Below are 13,446 nucleotides of genomic sequence, written 5' to 3'. Positions count from 1 at the left end.
ATGAACTAAAATGTGCCCTAAATTTGAGGTTCTCGTGGCGTAACTATGAAGGGACTACCATCATGCCCCATCTGAGGTTCTCACAGCGTTGGTCGTGAGTTCTGTTTTCTGGCACATAATTTCGTATACCTCGTTGAAAATCAGCTGATGTTTCGCAAGATTATGTCGCCTATATCTTCAGGGTCGGAAAATATGCCAAGCAAGAAACCACCATGAAGCACGTAACAAGCAGAACTCCCTTTTCCTTTCTCGCTTGCCTTATTCTTCGGCCGGCCGCGCCATAGCTCAAGCGGTTAGTCGCTGGCTTCCCACCGCGGCGGCCCGGGTTCGATCCCGGATCTGGTCAAGTGGGATTTGTAGTGGATAATGTGGCGCTCAGGCGGGTTTTCTCCGAGTACTTCGGTTTCCCCTGCAAATCTTCATTCCACCAAATTCTCCATCATCATAATCACCCGGGACAGGCTACAATAGGCCAATCAGTGGCCGCCGTTTCGAGTGGACTCAGTTGGACTCCACCCCCACTAAGCGAAGAGAATATTCTTCGGCCATTAAAACTGAGGCGACATCTCCCTCCTAGATGTCGATGGGCTTTCAACATGGCGTTATATCCCAGAAGACAGAAACTGTTTGTAAATTGGTTTAACTGAAAAGTACATCGAATCACAAGCGTTACGAATGCGAACGGTATTACGCGAACATTCTTGACTGAAGGCAGCATGAAGATATTGGGTTTATTTGCTGTACGAACGGGGTACGTCACTCGAAGATCGTCCCAAGAATGGCTCAGAATGCGTCCTATAAAAGGGGAATAATTTTTCTCGTTAGACGAAAGTTCCTCAAAAAGCCCGTGACAATGTAACGGGATAAACTAATAATAAGAAATAAAAGCTGTGACGTCACAACAATTATTGGATTTGAGGTTCTCAGAACGATGAATTTCTGGATTGATAAGCCGTGTAATCTGGTAGAAATCATCCGAAGTTTCTCCGAAAAGTAGGTGGATTTATAGCTAACAACACAGCGTTACGACCCAAAAAGATAGCATTCGTCAAAATAATTAATCCCTCTCTCCCAGGCCCTACAGCCCTCCGGACCTTGGCAGCTTTTTCGGTTTCCTAATCCTATATACAATCGGTAGGACTCCTTGAATGGAGGATCAGCCCTTCGCAAGACCGCTGTCTACACACAGAACATCACAAAAACAGAACAAACACACACAGACATCCACATACTCTCCAATTCATCATTTGTTATCATTAATCATTCTACACTATTTAGTCTGTTACAGACAGCGACGTTAAATAAATTACGTCGTAGATAGTGATTCTGATGTTGAATCTCTGTTATTTTATTCAGGCTCATGTGAACAGAGGCTGACCAGACGTGCACATAGCGAAGCCATTCAAACACGTTCAGTTACCCTTCTGTAATTATCACGAAAACCGTGAGACTTGGCTGAAATATGTACTGAACATAAAATACGTCACTACATTTTCTCTACATATTTCATTCCAAACATCTTTCACTCCAGTAAATATTTAAGAAGTTACTAGGTGTAGAGAGGCTGTAAATCTATTTAGGTTCCTGCTGTCACCGTACAGTCTGACAGGGACCTGCAACAGTGTGCAGAACTGCACTTTTCGTGACTGTACAGGAACATTTTTTAGCTTACTGTAGGTGTAGAGAGGCTGTAAAGCTATTTAGGTTCCTGCTGTCACCGTACAGTCTGACAGGGACCTGCAACAGTGTGCAGAACTGCACTTTTCGTGACTGTACAGGAACATTTTTTAGCTTACTGTAGGTGTAGAGAGGCTGTAAAGCTATTTAGGTTCCTGCTGTCACCGTACATACAGTCTGATAGGTACCTGAAACAGATGTAAGGCTATGTAGTCTGGTATTTGCCGACGTTCCTCCTGACAAACTAAACGGCGTCATATCTGAGACGTCAGCAATGTTCATAGTCACCACCATGAGGACCTCACTCATGGAACTGAGCCCTTCTTGAGAAGTTGCCAATTGTGCAGCTACTCAAGAACTTCCCAGCATTTTATGGAACCTGAAGGTTCATTACCGTGTTCACAAGAGTCCTTCACTGGTCCCTATCCTGAACCGGATCATTCCAATTCATACCATCCCATCCTATCTCTCTAAGAACCATTTTAATATTGTCCACCCACCTACGTCTTGGTCTTCCCAGTGGACATGAGGACAGTTGTATGTCAGTTAGCTTTTTCTCAATAAAGCATTATGTGACGTCTAAGTGAGTTGAATGTTTAAAATCTGGAATACTTTAATTTGCAGGAATCACGAAATGTCAAGTGAGAACATGGCGTCCCTGTCACTGGAAGACGGTAGAAGCATTGTAAACCTGCTGGAGTGTCCAGTGTGCCTGAGTACAATGAAGCCCCCAATATTCCAGTGTCAGAATGGGCACAGCGTCTGCAGTGAGTGCAAACCAGGACTGCAGAAGTGTCCTACATGCAGGGGGGCTTTGATCGACACCAGGAACCTACTCGCGGAAGAACTTGCATATAAAGTAATATACCCTTGCAAAAACACGGTCCGCGGATGTTGTGAGAAAGTGTCCCTTGAGGACATGAAGAAGCACGAGACTGCTTGTCCACACAGGAAGTATGAGTGCCTTGTGGCCAAGGAGAATGGCTGTGCCTGGACCGGATGTCGCTCAGACATACTGCGTCATATGGAGGAAAAGCATGATAAATACATATACAGATCAGATCTTTGTTCATTCAAATATGAGGAGTTTAATTTCCTTCAAGAATGTAAATTTTCGTGCATATTTTCTTCTTGTGGGGAGATATTCTGGTTCAGATCTAAACGTGATCCTGAAAAAAGGAAACTCTATGAAGTAGTCCAGTACATAGGACCAAAAGAAAATGCTTCTAAATATGCATACGAGCATAGGTTGGTGTCACCATCTGGTGACCAGAAGTTGACTTTCATTAATGTTGTAAAAAGTGACACAGATGAGCTTAAGAACATATATGAAATGCGAAAATGTTTCATAATAGATTATGACACGTTAGAGATATTTACACAAAATGGCAAAACATTTGAATACAAAATTAAGATGTGCAGACAAAAATGACAATAGCGATCATGTTTAATCATCATTTTAGAAATCATAAAAGGTTTGTTTAGCAGAAAAATTTTAAAACTTGTTGTATATTACACAGATATCAGTGCGTTTTTAGATATAGTCCATCTGCTCTACGAACCAGGGTACGTCATACCTCGCGCTGGCAACCTTACGGAAGAAAATTTCTGTGCAAGTATGTTTGAATTTCCCATTGGCTATGAATACAGGATGTATGTTGAAAACAGAATGTCGCGCAACTTTATGAAAATGATGCAACGATCTGCGTCACTAACTGACGATGACGCGCCCTCGTTCCTATAGCAGATTGAGTATATCATTGTGTATTTACGAGTATATCCTCAACGAAAATATATACATATTGCCAATTTAGGAACTGTACACAAAGCAAATTTAACCCCATGCCAGCAAGTCTATGCTTCCAAAATTGAGTGCCATAAACTAGGATGTTATTCATGAGTGCAAAGCAATTAGGGAAATGTGACGCCGCCGGTCACGGTAGCCGAGAGGTCTAAGGCATGCACTGTCTTCACTCGCTCGGAAGCCGGGATCATGGGTTCGAATCCCACTCAGGGCATGGATGTTTGTGTGCGTTTTTCTGTGTTTGTCTACAGGTAGAGGCCTTGCGACGAGCTGATCACTCGCCCAAGGAGTCCTACCGTATGTGTAAGATCTAGAAAAACCGAAGTGAACGGAGAAGTTCATGGAGGTAGGCCTAGGCCCACTGGGGCTGTAGTGCCAAGGAAAAAAAAATGTGACACCACAACATCTCCAAGTTTTTATGAATGCTACAGCCTCCATTGCGAACTTCCTTATAAATATAAGAAAACTAGCTTGTTACTAATAATACAAATTCCACCGTCAACGCAACTATAATTTATTAACTTATGTTTCACTACATGTTTCGACCCTTATGGGGTCATCCTCAGGTGTTGTGATTTATACATTTTCATTATTGAATTGTAAAGTGGGTATTCATATTTACATACACAAGCTTGAAATGACTACTTTCTATGTAAATTTATATTCTAACTGCTAGATGTTGATTTAAATACAAAATATATATGAAACTAAAAGTTAAAATTTAAAAATAATGAGGAAAGTCTAAAATACTGTCACGGGCCTCAAATCTATGCCACTCCGTGTATAAACTAATTGGCCCTTATGTTCATATACAGTTTCAGACCGTAAACGCACGGAAAGTGCTTCAGAATGCATCACAGTTTATTTATTTGCGGTCCATTTAATGAGACTGTGACTAGCAAAGGCCGTAGCGCCCAATGACTGACGAATAATGAACTGGAAAGTGTGCTGAACGAAATGGTCGTAGCCTACTTTGAACTACTATACCGACATTTACATGGAAGCACTGAGTAAAACCACGAAAACTTGGGATATTCGATATTCCGTCCGAAATTCCGATGATCGGACTGATATGTATGAACTGTCGTACAGATGCGAGTGTTTTTTTTTATGCTAGTGGGGTGGGACTAAGTCCCTTGTACTGCGGCCACTTCTGGATTATTGTACCAACCCCAGATGATAGGTGAGGGTGATTGTGGAACAATTGGTGGAACGAAGATTGGCAGGGAAACCGAAGTACTCGGAGAAAACCTGCCCCAGCGCCACTTTTTCTGGCACAAATCCCACTTGACCAGACCCGGGATCGAACCAGGGCCGCCGCGGTGGGAAGCCAGCGACCAACCGCTTGAGCTATGGCGCAGATGCGAGTCTAATGGAAGTGCCTGCGAACCCTGTTCTGATGACGTAACACCACTCACTATCTTATCAGCCAGGCGCAATGCTGTGGACTTCTCAACTGTGCTGACAGTGAATAGGATCACGTGATAGTATTCGCTCGTTTCTACGTACGGACTACTGTGGTAAGTCAGGAAGTAACATAATTTTCTGTCCAGGAATTCAAGATTTATAGCCAGGGAATATCAGATTTGTAAATAAACATCTCTGTAAGTATACCAGTGTTTCAAGAGGAACAGCAGGACTGAAGGAAAGTAGGGATATCCCCAGCCATACGTTTTGCTTTGTTAAGAATCGAACCAGAGGCAAGAGATTTTAATCTTCACCAAAGCTTCTAGAATGGCTATGGGGCTCACCCAATCTGCTATAAAATGGGCTCCGCGAAGTAAGGAGGCCAAAGTCAAGAATTAATGGAGCTTATGCCCACGTCTCCGTGGCGTTGTGCTTAATTAATCAAAAGGACAACTTTACTTTTACCTTATCTTCCACATACGTAATGAGCGCAGCGCGCTCTTGAAACTTTCCTTTCAAATTATCACATCTGCTCTTGAAACGTGTGTTAACAGGCCAACCTTTAGGGCAGGGGTCTCCAAACTTTTTGAACCGCGGGCCACATTAGGTAATTCAGCACTTTGAACGGGCCGGATAAAATGAGAAACTAATTACTCTAGGTATATGAGTTTTGTTGAAAGCACAGAATTTCCTAAACTAAATACAAAGTACGTGAGAATAAATTATCGTATATTAATGACAACAGACAGTAGCAGCAAATGCTCATATTTGCATCACAAATTATATTAAAACAATTAATGTGAATGATGGAACTCTTTTTTGCATTCTTAAAATCTGATTAAATTGAGGTTCAAATTTTGAAACGCTAATCACAAGTAATGACTTTAAATGTTCATTGGATAAATTTGCCCTGTATTTCGACTTGATGTACTTCATCTGGGAAAAAAGTTTGTTCACACAGATACGTCGTCCCAAAAATGGAGATAAATTTACAAGCAAATTTCTTTCAATTTGGAAACTGCTCAGAGTTCAGAAATTTATAAAATTCGATCAAATTTCCTTCCTTGTATTTGTCTTTAATATGATAATTTTCCTGAAGTTCAATAATTTCCATTTGAATCTGACATCTGCAGCATCACAGTCAAACGGATTTTGAAACAATCTAATTTCCTAATCACTGGAATCCAAATCAGCAAATCGCTTCCGAAATTGTTCTTTCAAATCTAAAATGACTAAATTTACAAACGAGGAAGGAAATTCTGCTTCACCCTTTTTATGCAACTCTGCACAGTATAGCATATGAACAAAGTTACAATTTTTCACTTGTCTTTCCAGAAGTATCAACTTTGCTCTGAATGCCTTGATAAGTGCAAATAAATCACAGATTAAGTTATTTTCACCCTGCAACTTTAAATTAAAATGGTTCATATGGTTCACCAGATCAGCAAAGAATGCTAATTTCCAAAGCCACTCGGTATCTGATAAAAGTGTTTCGTGATGGTTTTTTCGGTAAGAAATATATCAGTTTCATTCCTGAGCTGAAAGAAGCGCGAAAGAACCTTTCCACAGCTAAGCCATCGAACTGCAGTATAATATGTCAGGTCAATAAGCTCGGAATCACATCTACCAGTACTCACTGGAAAATTAGTTCAATTGGAGCATTTCTGCACAATTCTTTCGCGGGCCGGATAAAATCACATTGCGGGCCGCATGTGGTCCGCGGGCCGTAGTTTGGAGACCCTTGCTTTAGGGTAACACACTCTTAGTCCCTTGTTGGTGACACGGGTTAGATTACTTGTGGGGCCTCGGAAAGTAAAGTTTCATTTGACTAATCAACATGCGAGGGGCACGCAGTAGTGTGGTTGGTTGAGGCACTATGCTACAAGCCGGAAGATCGCGGGTTCAGTTCCCGATGAGGTCATTAGATTTTTTTAAATGACCTAATCCTTCCAGCCGCACTTTGGCCCTGGGGTCGACTCAGCCTTTAATTGAAATGAGTACCAGGAATCTTCCTGGTTGTAAAAGGCGGCTGGTGCGTGAGGCAGACCTCATCGCCACCTATGAGCCGATTGTCTAAGAAAGGTTCGAGCCTCGACGTCTCACAACCCAATGGGCCTCCACGGCTTGTTACAAGGATAGTTTAACCTTTTTAATGTTACATACGCTGATCACACTGGCCGCGCGGTCTAAGACATGAAATGTCTTCGTTCGCTCGAACACTGGGATCGTGGGTTCGAGTCCCACTCAAAATATGTATGTCTGCGTTTATTCTGTTTGTGTAATCCTGTGTAGGCAGCGGCCTTGCGATGGGCTGATCCCCCGTCCAAGGAACCCCACCGACTGTCTATGAATAAGAAACTGAAGTGAAACGAGGGTTTCACAGGTCCTGAAATTACCAGTAGCAATTGTACAGTAATATGGCGTCGAGCGAGGTAGGTTGCAGTCAAGCAAGAAGAAGAGACAGGGATACAAAAGATGATAGTCGTCTAAAGGTAAGTGTACAAGATCTGACTGGAGGGTTTGTGAAAATTCATTAAATTCTTCGATGAGGATAACCTGTAACCCGACTTGATATTGGAACCTTCCGAATACAAGCCCAAGCAATTACTGATCACCAGTCGGCAAATCAGATGCTTCTTGTTGAGCAGTTCTGTCTTCTGTGATATAAAATTACGCGTTTAAGTGAAAAGACACGGGGTTTGAATTCGTAAAGGTCTTTATTGGGCTTTTATAAACCGTAACTATAAGCAATTACAAAGCTATCGCTAATACACACATTTAACAATTCATTACAGCATGCAGTCGGTCTTCTTCTTATTTGTCTTTGGCCTCCTTGATAACAGCCTTCCAACTATCTCTGTCTTGTACCTTCTTCCATGAAGCTGTGAGTTTTAAACTATAAGATCCAAGCAATACATCATCCAGCCACCTTAATTTTGGTCTTCCTTCGTTTCTACTGCCTTCTGGCTGGGAGAAGGTTAATCTCTTGCAGAGCAAACTTTCATCCATCGTTCTGATATAGCCTAGCCACTTTAGTCTGTTTATTTTTATTGACTGAACTGTATTTTGTTCTTTGAATCGTTTACTAGCGTTTTGAAGAAAAATTCTGCCTGAATCTTCAGATATGAAGAGTAAACCAGTCAACCTGAAAGAAGCAAACAGTAAGCAGTAAACTTGTTGCAGACAACGCGACGTCACATCTCAGAAGGCGGTACTCAATGGATGCTGACTTGTTTAACAACGATCTATTAAATCTGAGAAAGTACACCGAAGACGTGGGTGTGGATCGGAGTATTTATACTAGAATCGATGTCAAAGACGAGGCATGGGAGGTTCTTGACTTCAGAATCGTACTGCAGGCGACGGGCCTTTGTGAACACGATAATGAAATTTCGGAAATTGCTGTGTAGTCCACCCGACTGTACTAGACTACACTGCGCCACACCTCAGAAAGCAGCCTCGTCGTAGTCACCTTCATGGGCCTTCCAGTTCCATAAGTAGGGGGGAAATTCTGGAGTACCTGAGCGGCTGTTACCTTCTTCATGGAGTTAGGTTCTGAGCATTATTTCTAACGGTATGCGTCATCGAATGNGAGAAACTCACGGAAGACAATGTTACGAAGTATCTTGGAGGCTTCAATTATAAGACGGGAAGTGGCTTTTCCTGTGTAATATTTCTAACAATCATTTTCCTTTTCGGCGAGGAGCTGAATAACTGAATGATAGGTGGCTTCTCAAGAAGAGTTGGGCTCCATGGAGTTACTTAGTTATAATTGGATTGCATTGGCCCTTTTGATGTACAATTACTTAATATGGAACTCCTTGCTTGTCGGCCGATCGAAGGAGAACTATACAATGAGTTAATTCCGTGTCTTTGTTTCGTGTTTTATTTTGCAGGTCCTGACAGTATCGACTGGTAACTCAGGTGCGAGTGATGGCAGTGTCCAATGGTGATATCTGCGTGTGGACCTGCACGCACTGTTCCCATGCATCCAACCCTTCGTGGTCAAATCACTGTGGCCAGTGCAGCCAGGCAAAGGACAACCAGCTTCCAGCAGGCAAACGAAGATGGATTTGCGACATCTGTACCATACTGAATCATGCTGCGGCCATGCTCTGCGATACTTGTGGAAGAGAAAAAACAAGAACAGCTCCTCTGGAATGTAACACCTTAAAGAAAGGACAATATTGGTCATGTAGCAAGTGCACCCTAAAAAATTCTATTCACCAGCGGAAGTGTAAGGCTTGTGAAACTGTAAGAGTTACTATAGAAGGTCCGAAATCGAATGGTACAATGCTATCACATGATGGTATTAAAGCTCGTCCTGATATACCAGTACATGTCACCGGTCAACGTGCAGTGGTTAATAAGAAGACAGCGACACCCAGAAATGAACAGAAATCGTGGCAATGCACTAAGTGTACATACAAGAACATTGAAACAGCGGATATTTGCAAGGTATGTAAAAATTCAAGAACTGATAGTTTCTCCGATCTAAGCTTCATAAGGGCTAAGAGTTCTACCCAACTCAAGGCCGCCACAGTCAAACACAAAAGCGAACTCCTGGATGTTCTGAGACTCATTGAAGAACAGAAAGCAACAGAGACGAGAGATTTTATCTTGACATACTGCATGTTGAATAATGAGCCTTTTGTAGACGACTCATTTCCACCAGCTCCAAAATCGCTTTACTACAAACCAAGCAAATACAATGAAACTAGTGTTTCAAAATGGCTTCGTCCAAATGAAATTAAAATGGACGGCGACTCCAGCCTAAACTGGGCTGTATTCCGAAACCCATCACCTTCTGATATAACACAAGGCATTCTAGGAAACTGCTGGTTCCTGAGCTCATTAGCTGTTCTGGCAGAGAGAGAGGACTTGGTGAAAAATGTTATAGTGACACGAGAAATATGTGAGCATGGGCTTTATCAGGTGCGGCTGTGCAAGGACGGAAACTGGACCACAATTCTCGTTGATGATCTTTTACCTTGTGACCAGTATGGACGACTAGTCTACTCTAAAGCTAAAAGAAAGCAGTTGTGGGTACCACTTATTGAGAAAGCTGCGGCAAAAATTCACGGTTGTTATGAAGCACTGGTGTCGGGTAGGGCAATTGAAGGACTGCGTATTTTGACAGGGGCACCATGTGAAACCATAAACTTACAGCCGCTGCCGGGTGAGGACCTAGACCATAACCTGACATGGGCTACGTTACTAAGTTCTCGTTCTGCTGGGTTCCTGATGGGTATATCCTGTGGTGGGTCTAATGTGAATATCAACAATGATGGATACAAATGCATGGGACTGAAACCTAACCATTCGTATTCTGTACTGGACGTCAAACATGAATATGGAAACCGTCTGCTAAGACTTCGTAATCCATGGGGACATTACTCGTGGAATGGTGACTGGTCAGATGATTCTGTGACCTGGACACCGCACTTAAGGAAACTGCTTTCACCTAACAGTTCTTCTGAAGGAATCTTCTGGATATCATTTGAAGATGTCCTCAGATATTTCGACACAATCGACATCTGCAAAGTAAGGTCACATTGGAATGAAGTACGTCTATCAGGAATGTTTCCTCCATTATCGTCGTCCAACCACTTGTCATGCGTACTCCTCACTGTTCTTGAGGCGACTGAGGTAGAGTTAACACTCTTCCAACAAGAAAACCGGATGTCAAAGAACTGTAGACTGAATCTGTGCTTAGCTGTGTATCGTGCTCCATCTTTCCCACTGTCCCATATTGGACATCTGATGGGGAACAGTAAAGGCCAGATGCAGAGTTGCGTTGGCTGTGAAACAATGCTTGAACCTGGACATTACATTGCCGTCTGCATGGCTTTTAACCACTGGGACATGTCAAGAGTAGAACCCAATCAACCTGCACCAGAATATGTCCTAGCAATCCATAGCTCCAAGCACCTTCTTGCCGAACAAGTGTCTGTTGAAAGATGCTTGATAGGTGATGCACTTATTGGTTTAGTGCTTGCCAAAGGACATAAACATAATGCTGTTGAAGGTGTGACGATATACTCTTTGACGAAGTGCTGGACTGGCTTGGTTATCGTGGTCGAAAATCGACACATGAATAAGTGGGTCCATGTCAAGATCGACTGTAGTGACAGTTGCAACTTGGTGTCAACTCGTGGAGTGTTCCTAACAGCAGATGCGGTTCCGCCACTGCATAGACAAGTGATTATAGTGCTCTCCCAGCTGAAGCACAACATGTCTGTGTTGTCAGACTTCAGCATGAAACATCGATTGGCAAGCTCCAGCACTCTTGGGGTCTGGGGAACTGGACGTAACTGTCCACCAATAGATGGTCACCTGCAGGGCCTACATGCACCTCGGCTGATAATATGACCAGGTTCATAATGAATCCTTAAACTTACATCTAACAAGCTTGTTTTTGCATTGAGCGTTAGTCAATTTGACACAACACTTGCTACAGTAAATTTATTTCCCCTATTGCCTATCACCAATTCCATGGCGCATCGCTGTCTGTTGAAACTAACTGGCAACCACAAAGACTACAATTAAGTCACACAAAGAAAGTGACTCATCTAGAGTCAAGGTCACTACCCTCTACTCTCCATACATCTTCATAGCGTGGTGCTTTATGAATTAGGCGAAGGGATAACTTTAACTTAAGGAAATTTTTTGTAGACTGGCAATAATAATCCACTGGAGCTAGGCATATATGATGCTTGTAAAATTAACAGTACTTCAATATATTTTGACCTAGTACTCTCTGTAACACAAGAATCTATTTTATATGATCTGTGTACAATTTTTGTAACACAGTCGATCCTTCAGAATGAAAAATAATTACCACTCAAATTACATATTTGATTCTAAAGGATTAACTAACTTAAAAGAACCATGTCCATAGTGCAGAATTCTTCTTGAGAAGACAATGGCCATTCTACTATTCAAGGAATTCTCTACCTTTTATGGAATCTTAAGGTTCACTGCTGTGTTCACAGGAGCCCAAAACTAGTCTCTGTCCCTGTGTCCCTGTGTTAACTAATTAAGCACTACATCATGAAGGCGTATGGGGGAGTGGGTGTATAGATCCACATTTTCTTGACCTCTGTTCTAGCTGGGGGTGAGTGGTCAGCTTCAAGCCCTGCCTGCTTTACCTCTAAGGAAAGAGCCCCCGGTACCCATTGGATAGGAGGTTGGATGGATGCCAGAGCCAGTCTGGATGATTAAGAGGAGAGGAAATTCTTGACCCCACCTGGACTCAAACTCCAACCTCTTGGTCATTCAGCCTGCAGCTAGTCGCTATACCAACTATGCTATCCCGGCTCAAAATAAATAAACAAATTTGTTTTAAAAAAAAGTTGACTACTATTGTGATAGGTGCTAGCTTCATGACATTTTTAATAAAATGCCGCAAAGCTTTAACCAACTGTCATTCCCTGTGAAGGAAATTATTCTATTTCTCCATCTGCTCTAGATCATTAATATTTATGTGACCCCTGGTTACAGCATTTCCAAATATAGGTCTGGATGATTGTTCTTAAACTGATTTCAGAAGCTGTTCACCAGTTTCTAAGGTAAAGGTAAAGCTATCCCTGTAACAGGCTGTGGAAGCTACCCACATTTTATAAGACAGTTGTCTCAGATTGTGGCAAGGTTGTCAACCTTACACACCAGCCGCCCTTTACCCGGAGGAAGACTCCTGATACTCACTTCTGTTAAGACACTGAGTAGACCCCAGGGTTGTAGTGCAGCTGGAAGGATTAGGTCAATTGAAAAATCCAGTGACCTCATCAGGAAATGAACCTGTGATCTCCAAGCTTGTAGAAACCAACTACACTAGCTGGAAGGATTAGGTCAACTGAAAAATCCAATGACCTCATCGGGACTCAAACCTGTGACCTTCTGGTTTGAAGCATAGTACCTTAATAAACTATGCTACCACGTGGCCCCTTTGTCAGATTGTACCCTAAGTAAAGATTTCACTTTAAATGCAATAACTCAGGTCACCTTCATTACTTTATTTTAAATAATGATCAATGTGTATGGATACTACTTTCTTAGGGGTTTGACTGTTTAACCAAGGACTACCAAATCACATGTACAAAGATAATCTCATGGCATGCATGGAAAAGCTGCACAGCTGAACAAGGATATGTTTCCAATTATCAATAGAACCTCCGTCGAGTGTAACAATATATATTCTTGTCACCATTTTCTCACATTTGCCTTACATGTTTCGGCTCACAAAGAGCCATCATCAGAGGCAACCACAACAAAAACATGGAAACACTTGCACTGCTCAACAATCACAATATACAGTTTTTTGTGGAAGATGTTACACGTATCGGAGCGTAAAACACAACAACATCCAGTACCCCGAGTGCGGGTATCCCATTTGCATTTAAAATATCACCCACAAAGCGGGTCGTTAATGTTAAAATTAAAGTTAAAACCGTCCAAGTAAAATATTCAGGTTCCTCTTAGTGGATAGTCCCAATGGGGGAGGCGTCAGCACGAGGTTGTGTGGGCTGCAAAGATATTGTATTACGTTAGGTTTTATC

The 13,446-nt window shown here is 42.2% G+C and overlaps 2 protein-coding genes across 2 annotated transcripts; both read left to right on the top strand.

Moving 5' to 3' along the window:
- Nucleotides 1-2,326: 2,326 nt before the first annotated feature.
- Nucleotides 2,327-3,109, top strand: LOC111869628 (E3 ubiquitin-protein ligase sina). Its single transcript, XM_033753502.1, has one exon. It carries the CDS (start codon nucleotides 2,327-2,329, stop codon nucleotides 3,107-3,109), a length of 783 nt encoding a protein of 260 aa, XP_033609393.1.
- Nucleotides 3,110-4,852: 1,743 nt separating this feature from the next.
- Nucleotides 4,853-11,993, top strand: LOC111869636 (calpain-D). The gene is made up of 2 exons (XM_023861301.2): nucleotides 4,853-5,001; nucleotides 8,785-11,993. Exon 2 carries the CDS (start codon nucleotides 8,822-8,824, stop codon nucleotides 11,258-11,260), a length of 2,439 nt encoding a protein of 812 aa, XP_023717069.1. The 5' UTR covers nucleotides 4,853-5,001; nucleotides 8,785-8,821; the 3' UTR covers nucleotides 11,261-11,993.
- Nucleotides 11,994-13,446: the final 1,453 nt, after the last annotated feature.

Source organism: Cryptotermes secundus, unplaced genomic scaffold, assembly GCF_002891405.2.
Source record: "Cryptotermes secundus unplaced genomic scaffold, Csec_1.0 scaffold611, whole genome shotgun sequence".
Classification (NCBI taxonomy): Eukaryota; Metazoa; Arthropoda; class Insecta; order Blattodea; family Kalotermitidae; genus Cryptotermes; species Cryptotermes secundus.
The sequence above is the reverse complement of the archived record's forward strand: the minus strand, read 5'-3'. Positions and strand labels throughout refer to the sequence as shown.

Excerpts from the sequence above, each read along its gene's own strand:
- LOC111869628 (XM_033753502.1), top strand. The coding sequence starts at position 2,327 with ATGGCGTCCCTGTCACTGGAAGACGGTAGAAGCATTGTAAACCTGCTG.
- LOC111869636 (XM_023861301.2), top strand. The coding sequence starts at position 8,822 with ATGGCAGTGTCCAATGGTGATATCTGCGTGTGGACCTGCACGCACTGT.